Below are 22859 nucleotides of genomic sequence, written 5' to 3' on the forward strand. Positions count from 1 at the left end.
TTCTCTCAACTGATGAATCACCGTATTGTTTTCATAGTAAATTAAGTAAGGGGATTGGTCTGAATTGGTTTTAAACACCATTTCTCTTTCTTTACCGTCACGTCATACCAACATCAACACATGAAAACTGTAGTCAGAACATTCTAGTCAAGATTTAGATGAAAAATTAAAAACATACCGTACTTCAAAGTGGTGTAGTGCTATTGATTGTACCAATTTCAAAATTAACTGCCCTGATTTGGCCTTCTTTTCCTTCCCTCTAGATCCAGAAAGGTGAATTAATTTGATTGGCGTTGCATGGTTTGATTAGAAATCACTTGCCATTGTAACCACATGGTTCAAGATAGTTCTTAAGTATCGGCTATTTTAATTTTACATAACCTGCTCTCGCTATTTTTAACGACGATGATTATAAAACAATAGACTAGACGAAAGAAGGTTGTGGCTTTATGTTGGTAATCGCTATGATGATGGAGCATCAGGTTCATGATGAGGTAATGATGAAGATGTGGATGATGGTGGTGATTGTGGTAGTGTCCCTCCCTGAAAATGGCTTTATAAAGTTAAATGTTGGTGATGATGATGGTGATTGTTATAAAGACAATTTAATACATTTGTGGTTATAACAAGGGTGATGATGATGATAAATATTAATGATGATAAACAGGTATTATTATTATTATTATTATTATTATTATTATTATTACTGTTAAAGTTTCAATCAATACTGTATGTTTCCTCTCGGTCAGTAGGCTATAATTATTGGCCTGTCTGTTGGTCACGTCCCCTCTCCTTATCCTGGCCTGCTTCTCATTGCATTAGTGCACACAATATGCTAAATCTTTTCTTTCTATTCTTCTACTTCTTCTTCATTTTCTTCTTGTTCTTGTTTTTGTTCTTGTTCTTTTTTTGTTCTTCTTCTTCTTCCTTCCCTGGAGCATAAATTTGATGAATTGATTAATTATGCACGCATTTATTGATCAACTTCATCACATACCACAACTTCCGACGTATTAATCTAGATGACTCCTCGCTCCTCCCTCTGTCCCCGGTATTAACTATAGGAAATAATAAGGGGAAGTGACTTTGAGAGAAATGGACCATGAAATGTACGTCGTGAAACAGTTTCGAGGCACTGGGTCACCAATCTCGCGCAAATAACATGTGTGAAGGAGGCCAGCAGACGAGTGAAATATCTCTCACTAGTCATCTCCGCTCATTTTTGTACAAAGGGGCATCATTGTACATATGTACATGCTTTACAGAAAAATCATGCCTTCCATTTCTAAAAAGACACAAATTATGGATTTTTGCTTATAGTGGTAGGAAATGAGGGAGAGAGGAGGACAAAGTGTTTTTGTCAAGGTTTCCAATAAACTTGTTTTGTTGTTTTTTTACTCTGCCCAGTTCGATCATCTGGCACTTTTGTGTTTAGTAATTACAAAACACTGTCCTGCATTTTGGGTTTTGAAATTAGCTGTTAGTCTTAGAGTAAACAAACCGGAAAATGTTTTACATATAGATAAATAAATTAGTAAATAAGTAAATACATGTTTTCTTCACTCTTATAAAGTTTTTTGGTAAGTTACACATCTAAGTGTTGCCATACCCCCAACTGGAGATGGCTATCCAATATATTTGTTGATTTTACCTCTTAAATATTAGACAACAAAAAGCTTCGTTTCAATTTTTTATTTTTTTTTAGCTCGGACAAAAACCCTCAAGGAGGGATATCTGGCTTTCGAGGCAGGAGAGTGGCACAGACTGGGCCTGCTGGTTCAGGTAAACTAATTAAGTTATACTGTACAGTGCTTTGTATCTCAATCAGAAACATAGTTAGACCATAGCAATTTTGTTATCTTGACAGAGAAGCTACCTGTTGAAGTTGAAATGGATGTCAGAATGGTTTAATATGACTGTATGCCCTTGTTGATACAATTAAGGTCATTATGGAGGAGTGCTATAATCCTGGCCATTTCAGAGGACTGCTTTATTCCTGGCCATTACTACCTCCCCTGGCTGTGGCATACAACAGTCCAGCAGAAAGACTAATGCTGGCCACACACGACACAACGTCCTTGGGATCTGTGATCCTTGAGTTTTGTTACGAGGCTGGTTGAGACGACCTGGGCCAAGTGCACACACTCAGCACAGGCCAGGACTGTGCAAACCCAATGCTTTCCATCATGGCGACCAACCAGGCTAAAAGTCTTAGTTCTAACAATAGGTCTTTATTTGAAAAAGAAGTAAATGAGGCTCTGGTTTGAGTAAAGGTTCAAACACACCCACACATCAACTTGCTTTGGGACTTACAACGTACTTACTTTTTACTTTTTCCTTCCTCTGGTATCCTTAGAATGTCGAGGGGAGGTGTAAGTTTCGGTCCTGTGCTAGGTGTGTAGCAGCTGTGATAGATATATGTTTCAGGACCTTTTTAACCCTATCCAGCCGCGTCTTTCTTGGTCTTCCTCTTGATCTGAACTGTCCCCGTCGGATTATGCGAATGTGAGTTTTTTCGCATAATTCTGCAACATTTGCATAATTTTGGATTCCCGCGTTTTTTCAGTTTTTTGCTAGTTGTTTCTGGGGCATTCTGGTTAGATGTCCAAACCATTTGACTCTTTGACGCTCTATGAATTTTATTACTGGTGGTATTCTAGTTTGTAGACGTACGCTTTCGTTTTTTATCTGGTCTCTTCTTGTGACGTTGATGGTTTTGCGGAGACACCTGATTTCGCATTCATTGATTTCTTTCTTGTACCATGTTTAGAGACTATGTTTGGCACTGGTATGTTAATGTTGGTATGAAGATGCTATTGATGAGCTGGGATTTTACTTCGGTTGGGATGTTCTTGTGACTGAACAGGGGTGCTAGCTGGTAAGTCACTGCATTGGCCTTCATAGTTCTTGTTTCTATTTCTTTGTCCATACGCCCATCTTGTGTGAAGATGCTTCCCAAATATTTAAATTCCTCTACTTGTTGGAGCTGTGTTCCATCAATAAAAATGTTGAGTACCCCTGAGTTTCTGCTGACCTTCATAACTTCTGTTTTTGAGATTTCATGTTCAGGTGTTTACATTCCTCATTTAGTTTTGTGGTGTGTTTTTGTAATTCCTCTTCATCTGTATTTAATACTCTGGTCATCAGCAAATAGAAGCTTGTTCAGTTCAGTGACATTGTCATTTGCTGCTTTCATTATCTTATCCATATAAGTAGGCTATATAAGTGGTGAAGAGAAGCGGAGAGAGAACACACCCTTGTCTCACCCCAGACCTGATGGGGAACCAGTCCGATAGTCCTTCTGTTGATCTTGGCACACAGGCTGTTTTTATAAAGTAAATAAAGTGCAGTGATGTTCTCCTGCAATTGTCCTCTTTCACCATATTCCTCCAAGACTTCCCAAAGTTGACTTCTATCTACCCGGTCAAACGCCTTTTCTTGATCCACAAAGACGACATTGACGTCTTTGTCATTTGCAATGGATATCTCACACAACTGTCTTAATGCAAAAATAGCGTCAGTAGAGCCCATGCCTTATCTGGAGCCAAACTGGGATTCACTGACTTGAATCTCTTTGTGAATTGGTGCATTATTCTTCAGACTACCTTATTTTTGTAATGACACTGTTCTCCTCGGAATTTGCTTCAACGTTTTTCACAAAATTAACAAACTCCTCATATGCTTTGTCCTTGAGTTGTCTGTTACTGTACTCTTTGCATTTCATTTTCCAAAGGCATTGATGGTTTTTGTTATATACAAAAAGTCCAAAACATTGTCTCTTGACCACGTTGCCATTTTCTTTCATTAAAACACCTGCTCAGCACACTGACCCCATGGAAATTTCAAGCGAGGACAGAATTCAGATGCACCTTGTTCAGTCCTCGCACTGACTGGGGATTTGTTTTAATTTCGGCCTGAGCCTATTTGAAGTCCGTGCAGTCCAACTGAGGTCGGTCGGGCCTCAAGGATCGCCTGTGTCGAGTGTAGCCTACGCAAAATACTCAATGAAATATCTTTTCCATTTGAGAATCAGTAAAGGGGTAGGCAATGTGGAGTCTGGAGTGAAGTCTCAGAGAATGATATACAGAAAAGTGGAAAGACATGGAATAAATGTATAGAAGCAAACCCAGGATAAGAAAAAGCAGACAGTGTTTATTTATGGTCTATACCCTGATCTAGGGTGAGAGAGGCAATGTGGATGATGATCTGGGAATCAAATTCACAACTTCTGCAAGTTCAAATAGTTTTAGGCCTTTTTGAAAAATATTTATGTCGAGATATTGGCCATCTGTAGTCTACTCATTGTATCAGCATCAGTTGTTATAATATATTGTGCGTAGTTTTCATGTAACATTTAGGTTAGAAAAATAGTCTTGCACATTTTGTTTAGTATGATAGTTTGTCAGGAATTATTTTATGCAGTTACTTGGAGGAAGCTGCATAGAATGATTTGCTAACAAAATTTGCCCAGGTCCTCTTTTTGTGCCACTTTTCATCAGTCCAGCAGCATGTTCCTCAAGGCTTGTCAATTTTTTTGTAATTATCAAACACTGTATTTTATTCCGGATGTGTCCACACACAAATTAGAGTTCTGTATGGAGCATGATAGAATCATGAGTGAAAGTTACTCAATTTAGGAGTAATGGAATTATTGATGAGTTGCTAAATGGAGATATGATGTGTAAAATGAGTATTTGACCAAAGTCTTACTAGATCTCTAGATCTATTTATGAAAGCCAAAGGCCATTCAAAACAGACTAGATCTACACTCACAAAATGTTGCTTTCTTTTTCATATTGCCTGGGGATAAGAAAAAGTACATTTTATATTTAAAAATATTCCATCTGGGTCAATTAAAAACAAACTTCAGTTCATTTTTTGTCTTTGAACTTGTTTTTCTCTCTGTGCTCAAACATTTGCTTGATTATTTCTCTCATCAGGATGGCAACGTTCAGGGAAGCTTTGATAATAAAATTCTGTTCAACATGACTGTCCCAGTCGTGCCCATTAGTGGATTTGCTGCTATCGGCACAGACTCATTTGGACTTGCAGATTTCGATAACCTACAGCTGACTGGACCTTCTGAAGGGCACAAGATAATGTCGAAGCATTTACTCTCTAAGTCTTTGTACTTTGAGAAAGAGCATCACTAATGGGCTTCAGTAACCACATCCTGTGGTTTATATCATACAGAGTGCACTTCCTTACCAACAGCTTTTACTTTCATTTATGGACATGCAGCTCAATAAGCTGAGAGGGTGTTTTGCTTCATTTTAAGGTAGAGAGAGAGAGAGAGAGAGAGAGAGAGAGAGAGAGAGAGAGAGAGAGAGAGAGTATTTTATTTTTTTTACAAAATTCTTATTTGTTCCCAAGTTCTAAGTCTTGCACTCAACAACAGTGCTGAAGAAGGAGGAGGCAGCACAGCTCATGCTGCTACATTATTGACCCGTTTACAAAAAAAAATACACTCAAATGAGAAATGCTGAGGAGAAATGCGTGATTTGAGAATGTGGTGAATGGGAGCCAAAATACAACTTTAGATGTTAAAATGTTTAACAAATGATTTTTCATTATTCACAAAATTTACTTTGAAAATACTGTACCTCAAGTTTTTGGAACTGATTTGTGCATTTTGAGATGAAAAGTAGATGCCATTATCTCCAAACCTGTGCACCTCTTTACAGCAGGGTATATTGCCAATATTGGTGTATTAACTCTCCCTCAGTCTCATTTTCATACCACCACTGAATGCCCACCGTGACGAAACCTCTTTTACTTTCAACTGTCAATGCTGAGAAAGCATAGTCTTCATCATGCGCAGTTAATCATTGTATGACTGGCGCTCATATGACCTTATGCAGTTGCGAGCGCCGTAAAACCTCTACTAAAACTCATTGTATGAAGGTATCCACTAGGCAGAGGAAATACTCCTGCTTTAGATCCTGGGAGGTTTGAAATTCAGTCTCTCTTTCTTTGAGCACTGTTTTAAAGGCTTTGTATTATTGAGCATAATTGGTCACATCTCTGAAAAGACATAATTAATAAAGTAAAGGGGGTGATTCTTTCTCTTTAAAATTTGAATCCTCAAATCAAAGGCCCAAAAAAGGATTAGTAGATCTATGTGTTAGCACTGGTATTGGTATAGAACGTGAAGAGGTGCCACAGTAGACACTGGTTTTGTATGATTCTGTTTCAGACTATGATTCACTGAGAATTATTATTATTATAAATTATCACTAAAGCAGATGGACGTCGCTCCCTTACCAGTCCACTATCTCTATTCCCGACCTGACACCCCCCCCCTCCCTACCCTATATATGGACATATGTGGAAAAAGCTTCTCTCAATTCACTACTAGATATGAATGTAATGTGTTCATAGAGATTTGAGTTACGTGAAGAGTGAACATCCCTCAGTTTTGCTCATGGATTGCAATATTTCTTTTGGAAAATAATAAAAGACAATGACTTTCTTAGCAATCTGTCCATATTATAGCATTTTAAATACAAATATGATTCATTAACATATGTACACATTCAAGATCTCAAGCAATTATACTATTGTAGTAAGCTTTTAAGTACTGATTTCAGTACACATTTTAAATTTTGTTCTTATTTTTATTGACATTGTTGTTCAAACTAAACACAATGTAAGTTTGTTTCAAATGCTATTTGGTCAGGGCAATGTTTTGCATGAAAATGAAGTGCTCAAAGCTTGAAAGAAGCAAGTTTGTCTTGTGTGTTCAGAATGTTAAACAGTGCTTATGAAAGATTATTTTTTTTTACAGTGGAAACCATATATAACGGGCCCAGTAATAACAGGGATCCAGTAACAACAGGAATTTTTTTAATCCCCGTTTTTTCCTACTCTTTGTCTCTATTAAAAAGTTATCGGCAATAACAGGGCCTCATCGGAGCCCAATCGGTTATAGCAAGGACAAAGGCTCGTTAACAATGTGTAAGAGAGAGACAGAGTAATGCAGGGATGGAGCAAGCCACACCACTGCAAGCACATGCAGTGTGTGAAGCGAGAGAGGGCTGCAGTGCTGCAGACTTCGACCTAGCCCTAAGCCTAGCTACACGCACGCGTAATGTGTCATGCGCAGGGTACCGTACTTGTGGTAAGGGAAACTACCCATAAATAAATACCGCTGGATTAGTCCACAAATGCTTACTTCCCTTGCATTTCTGATTTATCAGGGATCTGATATAACAGGACCTTTTCCCTGGTCCCATCATCCCTGTTATATCAGGTTTCCACTGTATTTCAAAACACCTATTATTATTTTATGCCTTTGAGAGAATCTAATAAATTTTATGCATTTTGAACTCTAAACCTTTGAGTTGTCAATCAAGTATCCGAGTCGGATAAAAATTCTGTTATCTTAGTGCATCGTACATAACTTTTAGTTTGTGCTTTTCATCTAAATAGAGCAACAGTTAATGTGGTCAAAGTAAAACTTATTCTGATTTCCAAATCGTTTTTTGAGACCACCTGACTATTGCTACACTTCTACCATTGTAACAAGATATACACATCAGCTGTTACTGTTCAAAAACAACTTTCACACACCTCAGTTCTCATGTCAGCTGTGTATTTTATACTGTGTTACATGCTGTAACAAAATCGTGAAGGTTCTTGAAGAATACTAGCGGGGTTTACTTAGGTACTTAAATAGTGTTCTGACAAATGAAATCTAAATAAAATGGTGTGACATTATGACTCAGTTTTCAAAATGTCTTCTATGTATGCATAACAAGGTTTATGTGAAGCCATCATGTCCTCATCAAAAGTATCAATGCTGGCAGCAGTGGGGCAGAGGGTTATTTACTTGATCCAGCACGTTGGAAGTATTAGGTTCAAATCCAAGTTGAAAAACAAAAATTATTTCCCCATCCTTCCCCAAATATTTTCCTTCAGTTCAGTGTTCAGATGGAGGACCTTTGATTATTTGAATAGACTGATAGCCTCTGGTGGGCTGTTTAAGTTCAACAACAAAAATTTCTTTGATATCTTTATACAGTGCCACTTAATGTTGATGGAGTAGAGGACAGATCGATGCGAATAAGCCAGAAGCGGGGATTGGTCTTACTCAAGCAGTATATGAGACAAGATTTATAGCTATCCCTATGTCTGGGGTTTGCTATTCTAGAGCATAGACACAATCAGGCCCATAAGATAATCGAGTTATCTAGACATTACATTGAAGTCATTCCTACAGAGCGACTTCTGAGTAGCAGTGGCAGTACAGTTTTCTTCTTTTTTCTTTTTAAATGACACTCTTTTTAAAACTGGCATTAGATTTATTTTTTAAGGAGGATATATATTTATTACAATTTGTATAGTGTGCTCAGAATCTGGCATTAAATTTATTTCCATGAAGAATATATATTTCTAACAATAGTCATCACAAAAATGGCGTCCCATAATATGACTCTTTAAAGCAAAGTTGCAACATACTCTACTGGGGACACATGGACCTTCAAAAAAAATTTTTTCGGTATGCGTTTTACGGCGCTCTCAATTGCATAAGGTCATAATGAGTTATATGAGCGCGCGGAACACAATAAACATTTTCAGTTGCTAAGAAATTTTGAATTTTGCCCAAGTGGCGGCTGAAGCCTACTTTCATCAATTTTGGACCATCAAGGGATCGTTAATGAGCGCAACTTGCAAACAGGACCTCTGAGATTTTTCGCCCTTTTCAGAGAAGGCTAGATGTAGATCTTTCCTACCAGAAGATCAGGGGTGGGGCTGAAAGACAGCAGTAAGAAGGAGCCAAGGAGAATCAGTAGAAAAGCTGTAGAAGAGTCAGGGGCCCAGAGGAGGTGAGGGGGGTGGGGGTAGAGAGAGGAGACGAAAGCAGACGACAGAACATTGCTAGAGAACAGGAAAGGAGGTGAAAGGAGACAATTTAGAGAAGAAAAATTTACTTCGCTATCCGGATTTGAACCTGCGACCTATTGAAAGAGAGGCGAACATCTTAACCTCTAGGCCATGAGAGCCCCCTCAAAATATTTACCAGAAACAAACTGACATAGTAGAAATTTGGGTCCCATTAAAATTAAACATTTTTACATAAACTAAGACATACTCCATAAATGAAAGTTTTATGTTTTATTCAATGATGTGTAACATATGAAAGGACAGTCAACAGATCCAGACTTCATATTTCACCTATGAGATGTCACTGGTAAGCATTGGCTTTGTGTTTAGGCAGAAACTTGAATGTAGGAGGCACAGGACCAAGCAACATTTCCCTGGGGAAAGAAAATCAAAAATAAATGTCAGTGCCAGTCTACTGCGATGCTTTACAGTAGTCTCCGCCTAAATGCACGGCATACAAAAGCACGCTCCCCTCAAACGCACGCTTTCTGCGATATAATTTAGACGTACAAACACACGGTCACTCCCTCTAACCGCACGCTCCGATCCGCGAAATATGCCGACATGTTAAGCTTGACAAGGGGAAGTTTTCACTACAATCTGCACAGCTTGCATAAGACAAGCCTAGAAAAACCGCATATTTGGTGAGAGTGCCCCTCATGCCGAACAAAGAGTGATGGACAGCGTTTCACACCCAACTTTCCACAGGCACATAGGTCTAGGGCTGGTCAATGAAATGTTGGGGGAGGGGGGGGCTAAAATGGGTTTTTTTATTGGTCACTGGAAATGCATCTTTGAGAGAAGGTGTCTGACTGGTGTTTGGGTGACTGCATGTAATGTTTAGTTTGAACTAGGCCTGATGTGCAACACGCGTGAATGCTGTAAAACACAAGACAGGCCTCTATAGGATTTAAGATTAGCCAAGTAAGCCTAATCAGCTGCGCTCGAAGAACTTATAACGTACTTGTTCAATGAATAACAAGAGAAATGTTTCTCCGAATGTAGAGATTTATGATTCTGATGTCGTCCATGAAATTATGGCCGGGGTTGGTCGCATGGAAAACCACGTGGCTGGGCCGTCGTCTCCATGACTATGATTATCACAAAGTTTCTTCTTAGGCAATCTGTTCCCGGCGTTTTATAGTGCATATTCAAAACACTGAGTCTGTCTCCCATTCAACGCCTTGTATTCTAGTTAACTAAACAACTTCCCTCTATGTTTAATACTCTTGAAAACTCATTTACCTCAACACAAGTCTCACACATTTTAAGATTTAAACTAAATAAATAAAAATCAAGACAAAGCCCCCAACCATGCATTAAATCCTGCTTTGAAAAACAGCAGTTGTTGAACGGCTCTTAAAATACAAATGAATAATAGAGCTTACGTAAATTTACAGAGCATCAGGAGATCCTTATTATACATTAGACAGCAATGTAAAAAACAGCCCCAACCGTTTAGTCTGTTATCATGAAACATTAAGAACAGACATCTTTGGAAATAAAAAATAAAAAAACAAAAACAAGAAAAAAGATCTATGGCAATATGGTAAATGATTTTAGTCCTCCTTGTCCAGTACCTTGTAATTGATGGAATAGAATCACGGCATAATTTTACTATATAAAGCAGGCTAAAGAAACCTAGTGAACCAGAGCACTGACTAAACTCAAGGCTGCAAAAAGCCCTACAACTCACGTTATCTTGATCCAGTCTGCACAGTTAGCACTGGCCATAAGAGTCTCCAAGTCATTCCGCCCAACGTAATAAGGAGGTCTTTCATTGATGCGTTGTGGAAGCTGCTCTAGAACTCCAACAGGAATATATCTGCACACAAAACATTTACACCCTACTTAGGATATAAAAAATAAACAAGACATTCTAAACTTGCTATTAAATTGTGTTGAGCATATCCAACCAGGAAGAACTGAAAGAGACTACACACATTTTGGCTTATGCTTATGTTAACTTACTCAATCACTGCTGCAATTCACTGCAAGCATATGCTTCACGCATGCACTAACGCACAGAGCGCATTCATAAACATCACTGAACAAGCTTTTCGGGGGGAATCTTGGCTTGCAGACTACACAAACCATTTTTAAAACCCAAAGCAATCAGTCCTGGGGATGTGCTCAACCACATATGAAAATGTTATCATATCTTGCACATACAAAAAGACAAATCAGTGAAGGTTTGCACAATTTTAACAGGAAAACTGCACAAAGCAAGTTATCTGCAAGCCTGCAAAATCATGTTTGTTAAAATTCTGGATCTTTTATAAGTTGTATGTAAACCATCAACTGCAATTTTTTTTTTATTAAAGCAAAGAGGAAACAAGAAAATTACAGCATATTTTCTTTTCTCACCCCTGTAAGACTACACTTTAACAAACAAAAGACAGATTAATTAAAACCAAAGCCCATCACACTCAAAGAGAAAATAAACTAACCCAAAAGAAAACAGCATACAAAGTAAACATTCAGTTAAAAAAGATCACAGAAGAGGGAAATTTCCTGATTTTATTTACTGGCACCAGCTCACACTTTGTCCCCCCCCTTCCCCCAACCACTTGCAAATAATTTTGCACAGAGACAAAATTCTATGGCTGTTATCTTACATGATCAACAATCAAATTACTGGCATAAACTTCATCCCTAAAGAAAGCCCAGCGGAACATCACAAGACAGTCTTTGCAGTGGAACCCACAGGGAGCATGAGGCAGGGGTAGGCCAAGGGAAACATGGAGATGTGTGGAAAGGACATGAGAGAGATGAAGTTCACTTGAAACGAGCTTGGAAGGATGGCCCAGGACAGAGATAAATGGAAGGAGCTTATAATATGTGGCCTATACCCTGCCAGGGGTGAAAGGCATTGGTGATGATGATGCTGATGATGATGATGATAAACTTCATCAGACTCACTGACATTCACTTAAAACCTCAACCCCTCATTTTAAAACATTTTACTAGTAATAGCGAGTACTGACTAAGGTTAACTTAAGTCACTTCTGGATATTTCATACAACACTCAGTAAATTAGCTCCACTTCAGTATCACTTTCATGAAACTTAAAAAAAAAAAAAGAAACTTGGGTGACCAGATTCACGCATGGGAGAACGGAGTCTTATACCTATGAAGAAAAGAGAGCCACTCCAAGAGGAACCGCCTGGTGTTCTCCACCCCCTGGTGGTCAGAGCCCCAGTGCTCCATGCCATAGTTGGTGTAGGTCTTGAGCAGGTCAAACCTCTCACTGGACGAGATGTCCCAGTGCCTCTGCTCCTTGATCTCTGTGAAGATCCACGGCTTGATCAAAGCCCCCCTGAGGGATTGGAGGCAGGACATATGTTTAAATATCATGACAGTCATTTGACTTTACAAGACATCTCAGAAGGTGAGGAAAATCTTTGTGAAACTTTCATAAACGTGTAAAAAATCCAAGAATGGCCTTACAGTTACAGATGTACATAAAACTAGTGTGTTTTTTTAATACAGTCGAACCAGCCCTGACGGCCACTTTCCATTTCCCCCCTTGTGTTTTTTCTCTCTATATATAATTTAACTGTGTAAAACGGGCACCTGTCCAACACGGCCGCGGCCACCATATTTTAACACACAACCCCTATCACACGAAACAATAACACCTGTCTTAGACGCCCACCTTAGTGACTCCATTACGTTTTGTCATAAATTGTGCATTGGCCCCTGGCGTTGTGGGCGAGCCGTCATAATTCAATCACCTGCCGTTGCTGTTAGGTAGTCCCTCAAACCGATCATGTTGCGAAGGCCCCTCCCACTGTTGACCAATAGCTACCAATTTTCAGCTGCTGGAGAGGTAAGCGTGTGATCCCTCATAAACCATAAGCCCCGCCCAGAACTCATACACAAATCGTAAGTGAGATGTGTTTGTTTTAACATGGCACTCGGTCTTCCTCGTCTGAAACATTTCATTTTATTGTTACCCTTGTTCAAAATCAGCAACAGAAAAAAAATTACAAACAAAACACAAACCACCACCAACAACAACAACAAAAACAGCAACAATGCTGCTACTTTCGATTGGGACCTCAGATGGGAAACGTTTGTTTTCTTCATCTTGATCAGTCCTGCCTAAGACGGCCACCTGTCTTGCACAGCCATTTTTCTCCTTGACAAAGGGTGGCCGTCTTACACAGGTTTGACTGTATTTGTTTATTCAGTGCGATATTACACGCCAGTGAACATAGTAAAATCAAATAAATCAAGGCTTTTATTCTTACACTCATAAAACAAATAACTATTCAAGGATGCGATCCTATAAAACAAATCAAGGTTTTTTTTCTGTCAGCTTTCGATTCACCTTGCAAGCAAACAATTTACTGCCATTTTGAATCAATCTTTCACCCTATGCAATGAATCAATGACACAAACCAAAAGCTTACCTTGCAATCATGATGCCACTGACGCCATGGGTCTCCATGTGAAGATTTGCATCCTCAAATGACAAAACATCTCCATTACCTGAAAAAAACCAGAAGAATATTGCCCATTAGGACATTCTAAAAACACGCCCTTGTGTGTGAAATGAACATGTCAGGACTGAAATTCTAGATATTTTGGAGCTCCACGTAAAATCGAGAAATAAAACATCAGTAAGCCTTAATTATCATTTTATGATCTCATTTGACCTTAATTTGGTGATTTTTCCTTTAAAGAGAAGAAAAAAACCCCATCAAAGTAAGAAATAAAAAAAATCAGACCTCCCTTTCATAAAGGTGAACTTAAAAATGTTAATGCATAACAACAGGGAAAGACAAAGCTTGAGAGATGCAGATTGACAGCACACTACAACTGAGCCTTTTAACTGACTGCTATAACTTAAGTCACATCAAGCTCAGAAAGCAATCATACCAAAAACGGGCATAGGAGCCCCAGCAGTAGCACACTGAGTGATGTAGTCCCAGTCAGCTTGGCGGGTATACCTCTGCTCCCTTGACCTACCATGCACCTGGAACCAAAATCAATTCAACATTTGTTTACTTTTATGAAAACCCATTATTACTATGTGAAAGAAAATAAAAAGAACAGTAAAAGCTTGCCCATAAGCTTGCAACATAGAATAGAACGTCCAAAAAAATCTCACAAGCAAAACAAAATGGCACCTTCAATTAAAGAGAAGATCAGAAGAAGAGACAAGTGGTTTGTGTAGGCTAGAAAATAGACCAGAGTGAGCCAATTCATTAAATATATCTCGGAGAGCAGATAAACATGATCTTGTGGTACCATAATCAAAAACAAAAAGAGACGAGACAGGAAAAAAACTAGACACCTAACAAAAATATGCGAAGTACTTGTACCAGTGAGTTATTGAACTCTCAAGAATCTTAATAGCTGTTTTTCCAGTGGAAAAATGGTTCAATATTGCTGACAGAATTAAGAGGGGAAACTTTATCAACAGAACGAGAAGACTGGGTGTAGAAGTAAACTTTAACTTTTCTTCATAAGTCAAGATTTCCGGTATGTATCGCATGCAAAAGAAACAATACCAGAAAAGCAAACAGACATACCCATGAAAGCCCTCTGATCCCTATGATTTCGTGGAAGTAAAAAAATAAGTTTTGTCTTTAAATTGTATTATAAGATAAATCTGGTCCTTTTTTAAATGCTCACATTTTTTTAAATTTCAATTTTCTTCAACCACCACATCTGGACCAATTTGTTCAGTGTTTAACACACAGTAGTTGCATGAATCTGCATTCTGTCCTGACTGAAATCGAGTCATGTTTTCATGAAACCCATCATTAAATTCCTTATGTCTCTACACACAATGGACTAACAAAAAAAGACGTTTTGCCCCCCCTAAAAAAATATAAAAACAAAAGCACGAAGTGTCCAACTTACCGTGACAAGGGACACTCCTGCGTCGCGCAGCCTGGGTATGATGTTGTGTGCTATGTTCTTGTTGTCAAAGACACCGGTACGAAGCTTGACTGTCAAAGGTGTGTTGCCCATCACCCCCATCATACTGCGACAGATCTGCTCCAACTTCGTGGCCTTTCCCATCAAAGCACTTCCACTTCCCTGAATTAGATAGAAACATCATATTATTTAACATTCTACATTTTTTCTGTAAAGACAAAAAATAATTATTCAAACTTTCAAGACCAATATCAAAATGCATTTTTCCCCATTCTTTATTTCTAACAGCAAACAATCCAACATTATTCACTCAGATCTCCAAATTGAATTTAAGTAACTTTGAATTTATCAACATAATTTTAATAACACAAATAGATAACAATCTGCAAGTAACAAATAATTCAAATTCGGCAAACCAAAACAAGAGCCAGATTTCACAGGAGAAACTGAACAATTGAAGAAAAGGAAACTAATAAAAAGATGTCACAATCTGAGTTCTTAAATACGAAACAAACAAGGATTGAAACCGAGAAATTGGCTTTACATATGTTCACAAAAATAGTTGCCAGCAAAAGTACAAATCAGAAACATTTCCCTCACTTTTTTGAAGATGAGCTCAATGGGGCAACCACAGTTGATGTCAATAAAATCCAAGTCGCAGGTTTCCGTCAGCAATTGAGCACAGCGGGTCATCGTATCAGGGTAGCCACCACAGATCTATGAGAACCAAAGAATGAACAGACACATCATGTCACACTAGTTTCAATAGACAGCAACAAGCAACTTCCCATACTCCATACAAACTTCATATTTTGGCATCAAAATTATCCCCAAACATTGATAAACAATAACTTAACATATATGTTTGCTATTACAAAGCTCATACATTCTACCTATATGCAAAACAATGAGTTTGTACAAAACTACCCTCACACAGTGGTTATTAGTGACTGTTGCAAAGACCGTTTACATGACTTGGAGATGGGAGCTCCGCGATTGTCATATTACCGGAGAGCGGAAGAGGACAAGCAATTTTGTGATAAGTCATTCTTTGACAAACTTGACGAAACTGCTTTCCCATTACTACAGACTAAGTACAGGCAAAATCTATCTTAACTATCACTTTCAAAGCATCAGAGGCCTTTATAGAGAGTACCAAAGAAAACGTAAAGAGTCACGTCGGCCCAGACATCTTTCGGAGAGATGTTAAAAATGAGTAACCTCTTGGTGTATGTGTTGGAAGGATAGATGTGATGTATGCAATGTAGGAGAAAAAATCTAACATGAAGCTTGCACAAAACCCAGTTGATGGGACCAGATTATGTCTAGTGTGCACGGACTTGGAAGCGGATTTATTGTTAGTACGGCGTTGAACGCATCGGCTGCACTATAACATAACAGGACAAAATTAGCTGTCTATATTTTTTTTAATTTGGCAACCAAAAATGTGAAGTGTCCCATTTGGCACGGAGGAGAAGGACTATTGATTGCCAATTAAATCTCTTCCTTTGTCAGACAATGTTCTCTTGAATGTTGTCTCGCATTTTCTTTTTCCTCTGCTCCACAGTAATCCAAGACATTGATGCCTTTAGAAAACTTCATATGTTCATCTTTACAAATGATCACTGTAATATTCTACAGGTTATTTTTTTCTATACACTAAAAAAAATTATCACTTTTACCTACCTTGTTTCATTCCCTGGTTGTAAACTAAGATAAAAGAAAATAATACTCATTTCTTCAAAATTTTGAAAACCCAGAGCAAGGGTCAAAAAAATTATAACATGCAAACCTGCATTCCAAAAATATCTTCACAAGGATGTCGCTTGAGCAGAGACCATTCAGACTGCTTAGCCTGCAGCAGTTGTGTGGCTAGTGCCATTTCCCCACAAGTGACCTCTGCACCAAGCCCTTTGCAAATTCGCCGGAAAGGCAAATTGCCCACCTGAATAAGACAAAAACAAACCCAATGAACATGTACATTCACAGCAAAAAACAGACATGTAACATAGGGAAGAGCAAAAATTTTCAGTAGTAAGAGTTTTACGGCACTTGCAACACAGTTAGGTCATAAAAGTGCCGAAGATTAGAGGTATTACAAGAGAGTAACAAACACAAAAGAAGGAGGGGAGATAAAGACAATAGATGTTTCAAAAGAAAGGAGAAGCAAACCACACCAGAGCACCCACCAACCACTAACAGAGCAAAAGTGAGACCAAGCAAAAGTGAGAACGGGAGTTCTCAAGAGCACAATTGTAAGCCGTGATGCCTTAACAGCCTGGTGGCAGGACTTTGTGAATATAACTAATAACTATTATTACAGCCTGCAGGCTCAGGTCTTCTACCTGATTTTAAATAGATGAAATTTGGGGTGGGGGAAGGTGGTTAAAATTAAAAGTAAATGACGACAATTAAAACAGTTTGGGACAGTACACAAACATAAAATCTTACGGTTGTTAGTGGAGCCAGGTACAGCTTGTTCTTTAAATCAATCTGAAATGCACACAAATTTGGATGAGGAGAGTAGAAAATCAAAATTGTCATTCACATACACAACAACAAATTGGACAAATTTTACACGTTTTGTCACAAGTGAGATATCCAATTCTCCAATAAACAGTAGAGCACACCTATAAAGAACTCTCTTGTAAAGAACTGATGGAAGTAAAGAACACATTTCTTTGCCCCATTTTTTTATCTTAGTTTCATTTATATTTTGACGCATTCAGCGAACCTATGATAACCAACTGACGGCTGTAACGAACCAAATTTCTTGCCCAACAAGTCTATTTCCTTCTTATTTTTGCAGAAGCAAAACAAAGAGCGGAGAACTAGAGAAACTATTTCGTAGTCAACAAGGGGGGGGGGGCCCAACTGTTTTATGTTCTTGGGGACATGCAAAAGTTTGTCATAAATGTAGGAGAAAGAGAGAAGCAGCAAACATTCATAACTTCCTTTTTTCCTTCTCTTGGGAAAAAATAAGTTACTGTAAAAGTACCTTCATGTCTACTATTCCCAGAGACCGAACAACGTAATTGTGACAGTACAGCTTGGGCTAGGTCGCGAATCTGACCAACCGCGTGGCACCAGGGACGGTAAACTCAAACAAACATGGCTGATTCTAAGAATACACACTGTAAGTGGTGTGCCACAATAAACTGCACTAATTAAAAAAACAGACGACCTGAATTAGCTTTTTTTCGCTTTCTTAAAGACCCTGAAAGGTAAATTAATTGGTGGATAAGTAGATCAAGCTTAAATAGCGTATTTTTCAGTGAAAATTTGTTTCAAAACATACACCTTTGTATTCATCATGAATGAAAGTGTGTGTTGTAACTTATGTTTTAAGTAGATCCAGATAGGAGATCTAGAATCTAGATATAGATGGATCTATTGTAAGTCTAGGTTTTAGATCTAGGCTTCCTCATATCTGGAGATAGTTTCTTTGGTTTGGATCTATCTAGATCTAATTCAGTGTTCATCTCCCAGTCAAGATCTAGAAAACAATGTATGCTATGTTTTTATATCTAGATTTCTAGATCAAGATATATCTAGATCTAATTCAGTGCTCATCTCCAAGTCTAGATCTACATTCTTTGGCACTTTTTCTTGTATACAAATGTCAGACTTCATTACAAAGTGAAGTGCTTTGCACGAGTTCACCAAAAGAAGCAGAGAAAGGCTGGAAAATTTCAACATTTGTAAAACAAAGCAAATTGGATCTAGCAGTACACTTGTATCAGGAAATATATATGGTGAGTTGTATATAAATCTCTTTTGCTCTTTCTTTCTCTCTCCATTTTTCTCTCGCTCGTTCTCTTTTCGTCTTCTTCCTTGTCGTTGTTGAATAATTTATGACGCTACTTGTATTTGATACAGTGGAAACCATATTATATAACAGGCCCTGTAATAACAGGGATTTCTTAAATCCCCGTTCTTTTCTACTCTTCGTCTCTATTAAAAGTTAGCGGCAATAACAGGGCCTCATGGGAGCCTAATCGGTTATAGCAGGGACAAAGGTTTGTTAACAATGGGTAAAAAGTAAGAGAGAGGGAGTAATGCAGTGTTGGAGCAAGCCCACGCAAGCCACGCCACTGCAAGCACATGCAGTGGGTTAAGCGACAAAGGGCTGCGGTGTGCTGCAGACTTTGATCTAGTCCTAAGCCTACCTGCATGTACGCGTAACGTGTCATGCGCAGGCCTGCCACATGGCCAAAACCGCTGTTCGTGTTCGCGGGTACTTGTGGCAAGGGAAACTACCCATAAATAAATACAGAGCTGGATTAGTCCACAAATGCTTACTTCCCTTGCATTTCTGATTCAACAGGGATCTGATATAACAGGACCTTTTCTCTGGTCCCACCATCCCTGTTTCAGGTTTCCACTGTATGTCAAACTTGTCTAGAATTTTACTGTTGTTATTGCTGCTCATAATCATTATATTGTCTCAACTGTCTCCCTCCCCCTTTCTCCATATTGATGATGTTGCTGCTGCTCTTGCTCCTGATGTTGTTCTCGTCCTCATTGTTATTATTATTCTCTCTCTCTCTCTCTTTATTTCTGTATTTATTCCTTTTTATTCTTCTTTTTCCAATTTTCTCATATTCTCCTCCTTCATACGTCCTTCCTAAACAGTCTGTCAAATTGAGGGGTTTACTCTGAGGCTCCAAAATTCCCCCCCCCCCCTCCACCAGAGACCTTATTAAGTCCTGACCCCCCCCCTCCAGAAAGTCAGAGCAAAAAGATATGCAACAACAAGCACAACCTCTTGGATTTTTATAAAAACTTGCAGAAACAAATTTTTTAATTATATATATATATATATATATATATATGTCTGTCTGTAATTGATTTATATTATAATATTCCTCTCAACAAGCATGAGTAAAAAGGAAGTACTAGTACTCTTTCGCAACCCCCCAAAATGTATGTGAACTGCATCTATTATTTATCGGCACTATTAATATCCGGTAAATATGCCCCCCCCCCACCGTTTTTTTATTTGGAACCTCAGAGTACACTACGAACAACTTGGTTTCGTTCACCCACATTAGAACAATAAGCAGGCCTAACGCGATTATGTTTACCGTCCCAATCTATAAATAGAACAGCTCTCTTCGCTTATGGTGCATGAAGCACTGGTTGTCACAGACAGCGCCACAAGCTGTATTGACTCATTTACATTGCTCGGTCTCTGCTATTCCCATTACTATGACGGAAAAGGACTAGGCGAGAAAAAGTTTGTGTGTGAGAGTGTTGACTGAAATAAAGAACTACTGATATAAAGAACTATTTTTACTGCCCAGGGTTGTTCTATATATCAGTGTTTCACTGTATGTCCTTTTGTTTCAAAAAAAGAACTACAGACTACCTCTATCTATTCAAATCTCAGTGATGCTAAATTACAATATTGTTGCAGAGACCTGGGAAATAAAAATAAATATATAGGAACAAGAAACCTGTGAAAACATCACACTTTCTCAGAGAAACAAAGTCCCTGTCTACTTACCTTTACTTTCTCCCTACTGTTCAAGGGAAACAACTCTTCATCCGTAATGTGACCAACTGTGCGCTTTTCACATTCAGAAGCAGTAGTTGTGACAGAAGCAGGCTTTTGGCTTTCTAACCTGTTCGACTCCAACTTACTGCTGTCTGGACTCTCAGCATTTTGTTCCTTGACACTTACAACTTCTGCACCTGAACAGTCTCCTGGATTTCTATTATCACAAGTGTTTGAAATAGATTTTTTATCTGTACTTGCACACAAATCTCCTGTGGGACCCGACTTTGGTCCAACTGTTTTCATATCATCTTTCCCAAAATTGCTTTTTCCACTCCCTTCTTCCTGCCCTCTGAAATCTCTCTGAACCTTTTTCACCATCTGATCTGCTTTGCTAAAATCATACTTCTTTTTCCACAGTTTTTGCCTAACATCCGACTCCAAAACATTTAAATGTTTTTCACTTTTTGTCTTCTCAAGCAGTTCTTCGTCAACAACATTTTGTAAATCTTCAGTTGTGTGATTTTTTGCAAATCGACAAGCGAGACTGTATTTGCAAAATCCAAAATTTTCAAAATTATAGCAGGGTCCTTCAAGGTCTGGCAGCTTGTTGGCCATAAAATCTTCCTTACTGTGGTTAAATTTACATTTATCTCCAAAACTACACTCTCTTTCATCCTTAATGGCTGGACAGAGACGGTCCTTTTGTTTTACTCTGTCATTTCCAGGCCGCTGTTTGTTCCTGCCTTTCAGTTTTGCCACTTTGTTTGGTGGCTGCCCTTCTGGAGCCAGCTCTGATGCCGAACGTTTCCCAGATGACTCGTCTTTGTCTGGACCTTGTTCATCTTTCTTCTTGTTGTCCAGATCAAGCTGTTCTTTGACCTGAGCACTCAGGTACTTGGTTTGAAGTTTGGGCTTGTAATCTAATAAAAGAAATCTGGAACATCAAGACATATGAAAAGTTAATAACAGTAGTAATATGTTGATTAAAAGAACAGTTTACCTCTCAGTCACAATCTTATATTATAGAGGACTTCAACTCTTGCAATGTCAAGGTGTAACACAAAAAGCATAACTTTCAATTTTTTTAAAAATCAACACATTACACACAAATTTCCCATAATCTTTTTAATGTCCGCAGAGAAAACAAAATAGACACCATGTATCTGAAAATCTGTGCAACTAAGTTCATAAAGCAAGTGCATTGCAAATATAGATATATTATATATCGTCGCCTGAATCATGTACTATCATAAGCGGCAAAAAAAAAAAGGGGTTTCGAGCTACAGTGGTTTAAAGTTTTGCGCAATTTTTCAAATCTTGTTGTGAATGAACGGAACATAATATCTTATTGATTTTTGGTTTGTATATAGACTTTATGTCATATTTTCTGTCACTGTTTCAGAAAATCAATTTCTTTGCTTGCTTAGCGAAAAATAACCATTTTTGTCACTTACGTTAATACGTGAAGGCAAAGTATGTAGCAGTACAGTTCCTAACGCTACACAATATGGCGCTTACGATAGTTCTTTTAAAAAAAACAACTATAAAGTGGGGGCTCTTGTGGCCTAAAGGGTAAGGTGTTCGCCTCTTATTCAAAGGTCCCACTTTCCAATCCGGGAAGGGACCGAAAAAATTTTCTTCTCTAAAATGGTCTCCTTTCACCTCCTTTCCTGCTCTCTAGCAATGTTCTGTCGTCTGCTTTCGTCTCCACTTCATGCCCCCACCCCTCATCTCCTTTGCCTCCCCTCCCCAGGGCTCCGGACTCTTTCTGCAGCCTTTCTTTGCTACTCCTTGGCTCCTTCTTACTGCAGTCTTTCAGCCACAACCCTGATCTTCTGGTAGGAAAGATCTACACCTAGCCTTCTCGGATAAGGGCGAAAAATCTCGGAGGGCCCGTGAGCAAGTTGCGCACGTCAAAGATCCCTTGGTGGTCAAAAATCGATAAGAGTAGGCTTCGGTCGCCACCAGGGAAAAATTCAAAATTTCCTACCAACTGAAAAAGTTTAATGTGTCCCGCGCGCTCATAAAACACTTGCTAACAAAAAAAACCCATAAAGTTACAATTACGTTATTTTATTTTGAAAGAAAAAAGCTTGGTGAGGCATTTTACCGGCATTTACTAGGGCTTGACTTTCACAAATGGATGAATCAGTAATATGAACAGCCTTGTAACCTTGAAAATAGGTTGAATCGTCAAAACACCAACATAGACCGGGAGCAAGTTTATGATTTATGCGCATCACTTTGCGAGAGAGAGAGATTCAAAGATTCAAAATGATTTATTGATTTGAAAGGCCTTTGACCCATACATCCACATATTTTAACATATGGTTAGGCAATTACATACATTGGAGCAGCATATTGGATGTTTAACATAAATTGGACATACACGCCCACATACACGCATGCACGCACGCACGCACACACGCACATGACGTACGCACATACACACATACACACTCATACTCACACATACATACATACATACGTACGTACATACGTACGTACATACATACATACATACATGCATGCATGCATACATACATACATACATACATACATACGAGAGAGAGAG

The 22859-nt window shown here is 38.5% G+C and overlaps 2 protein-coding genes across 5 annotated transcripts in view; one reads left to right on the forward strand and one right to left on the reverse strand.

The window, feature by feature from the left end:
- The window catches only part of LOC101857157 (galactocerebrosidase), a 30537-nt gene extending 24236 nt beyond the window's left edge, over window positions 1-6301 (forward strand). The window contains exons 18-19 of the mRNA XM_005089448.1: window positions 1706-1782; window positions 4941-6301. Of these exons, the coding sequence (XP_005089505.1) occupies window positions 1706-1782; window positions 4941-5153 (290 nt within the window). The 3' untranslated portion in view covers window positions 5154-6301. The remainder of the gene's footprint in view (window positions 1-1705; window positions 1783-4940) is intronic.
- A 2801-nt stretch (window positions 6302-9102) lies between these two features.
- LOC101857375 (tRNA-dihydrouridine(47) synthase [NAD(P)(+)]-like) overlaps window positions 9103-22859 on the reverse strand; it is a 22517-nt gene continuing 8760 nt past the window's right edge. For 3 of the 4 annotated variants that reach the window (XM_005089449.3, XM_013080881.2, XM_013080887.2), the window contains exons 3-12: window positions 20291-21218; window positions 17233-17274; window positions 16574-16726; window positions 15382-15498; window positions 14764-14943; window positions 13774-13870; window positions 13305-13383; window positions 12017-12205; window positions 10583-10711; window positions 9103-9260 (exon numbers count right to left, since the gene is read on the reverse strand). In XM_005089449.3, the coding sequence (XP_005089506.1) occupies window positions 9188-9260; window positions 10583-10711; window positions 12017-12205; window positions 13305-13383; window positions 13774-13870; window positions 14764-14943; window positions 15382-15498; window positions 16574-16726; window positions 17233-17274; window positions 20291-21218 (1987 nt within the window). In that variant the 3' untranslated portion in view covers window positions 9103-9187. Of the gene's footprint in view, window positions 9261-10582; window positions 10734-12016; window positions 12206-13304; window positions 13384-13773; window positions 13871-14763; window positions 14944-15381; window positions 15499-16573; window positions 16727-17232; window positions 17275-20290; window positions 21219-22859 lie in introns of those variants that run through there. The other variant, XM_005089450.3, reaches the window with a different exon arrangement.

This window comes from Aplysia californica, unplaced genomic scaffold, assembly GCF_000002075.1.
Source record: "Aplysia californica isolate F4 #8 unplaced genomic scaffold, AplCal3.0 scaffold00006, whole genome shotgun sequence".
Taxonomy (NCBI): domain Eukaryota; kingdom Metazoa; phylum Mollusca; class Gastropoda; order Aplysiida; family Aplysiidae; genus Aplysia; species Aplysia californica.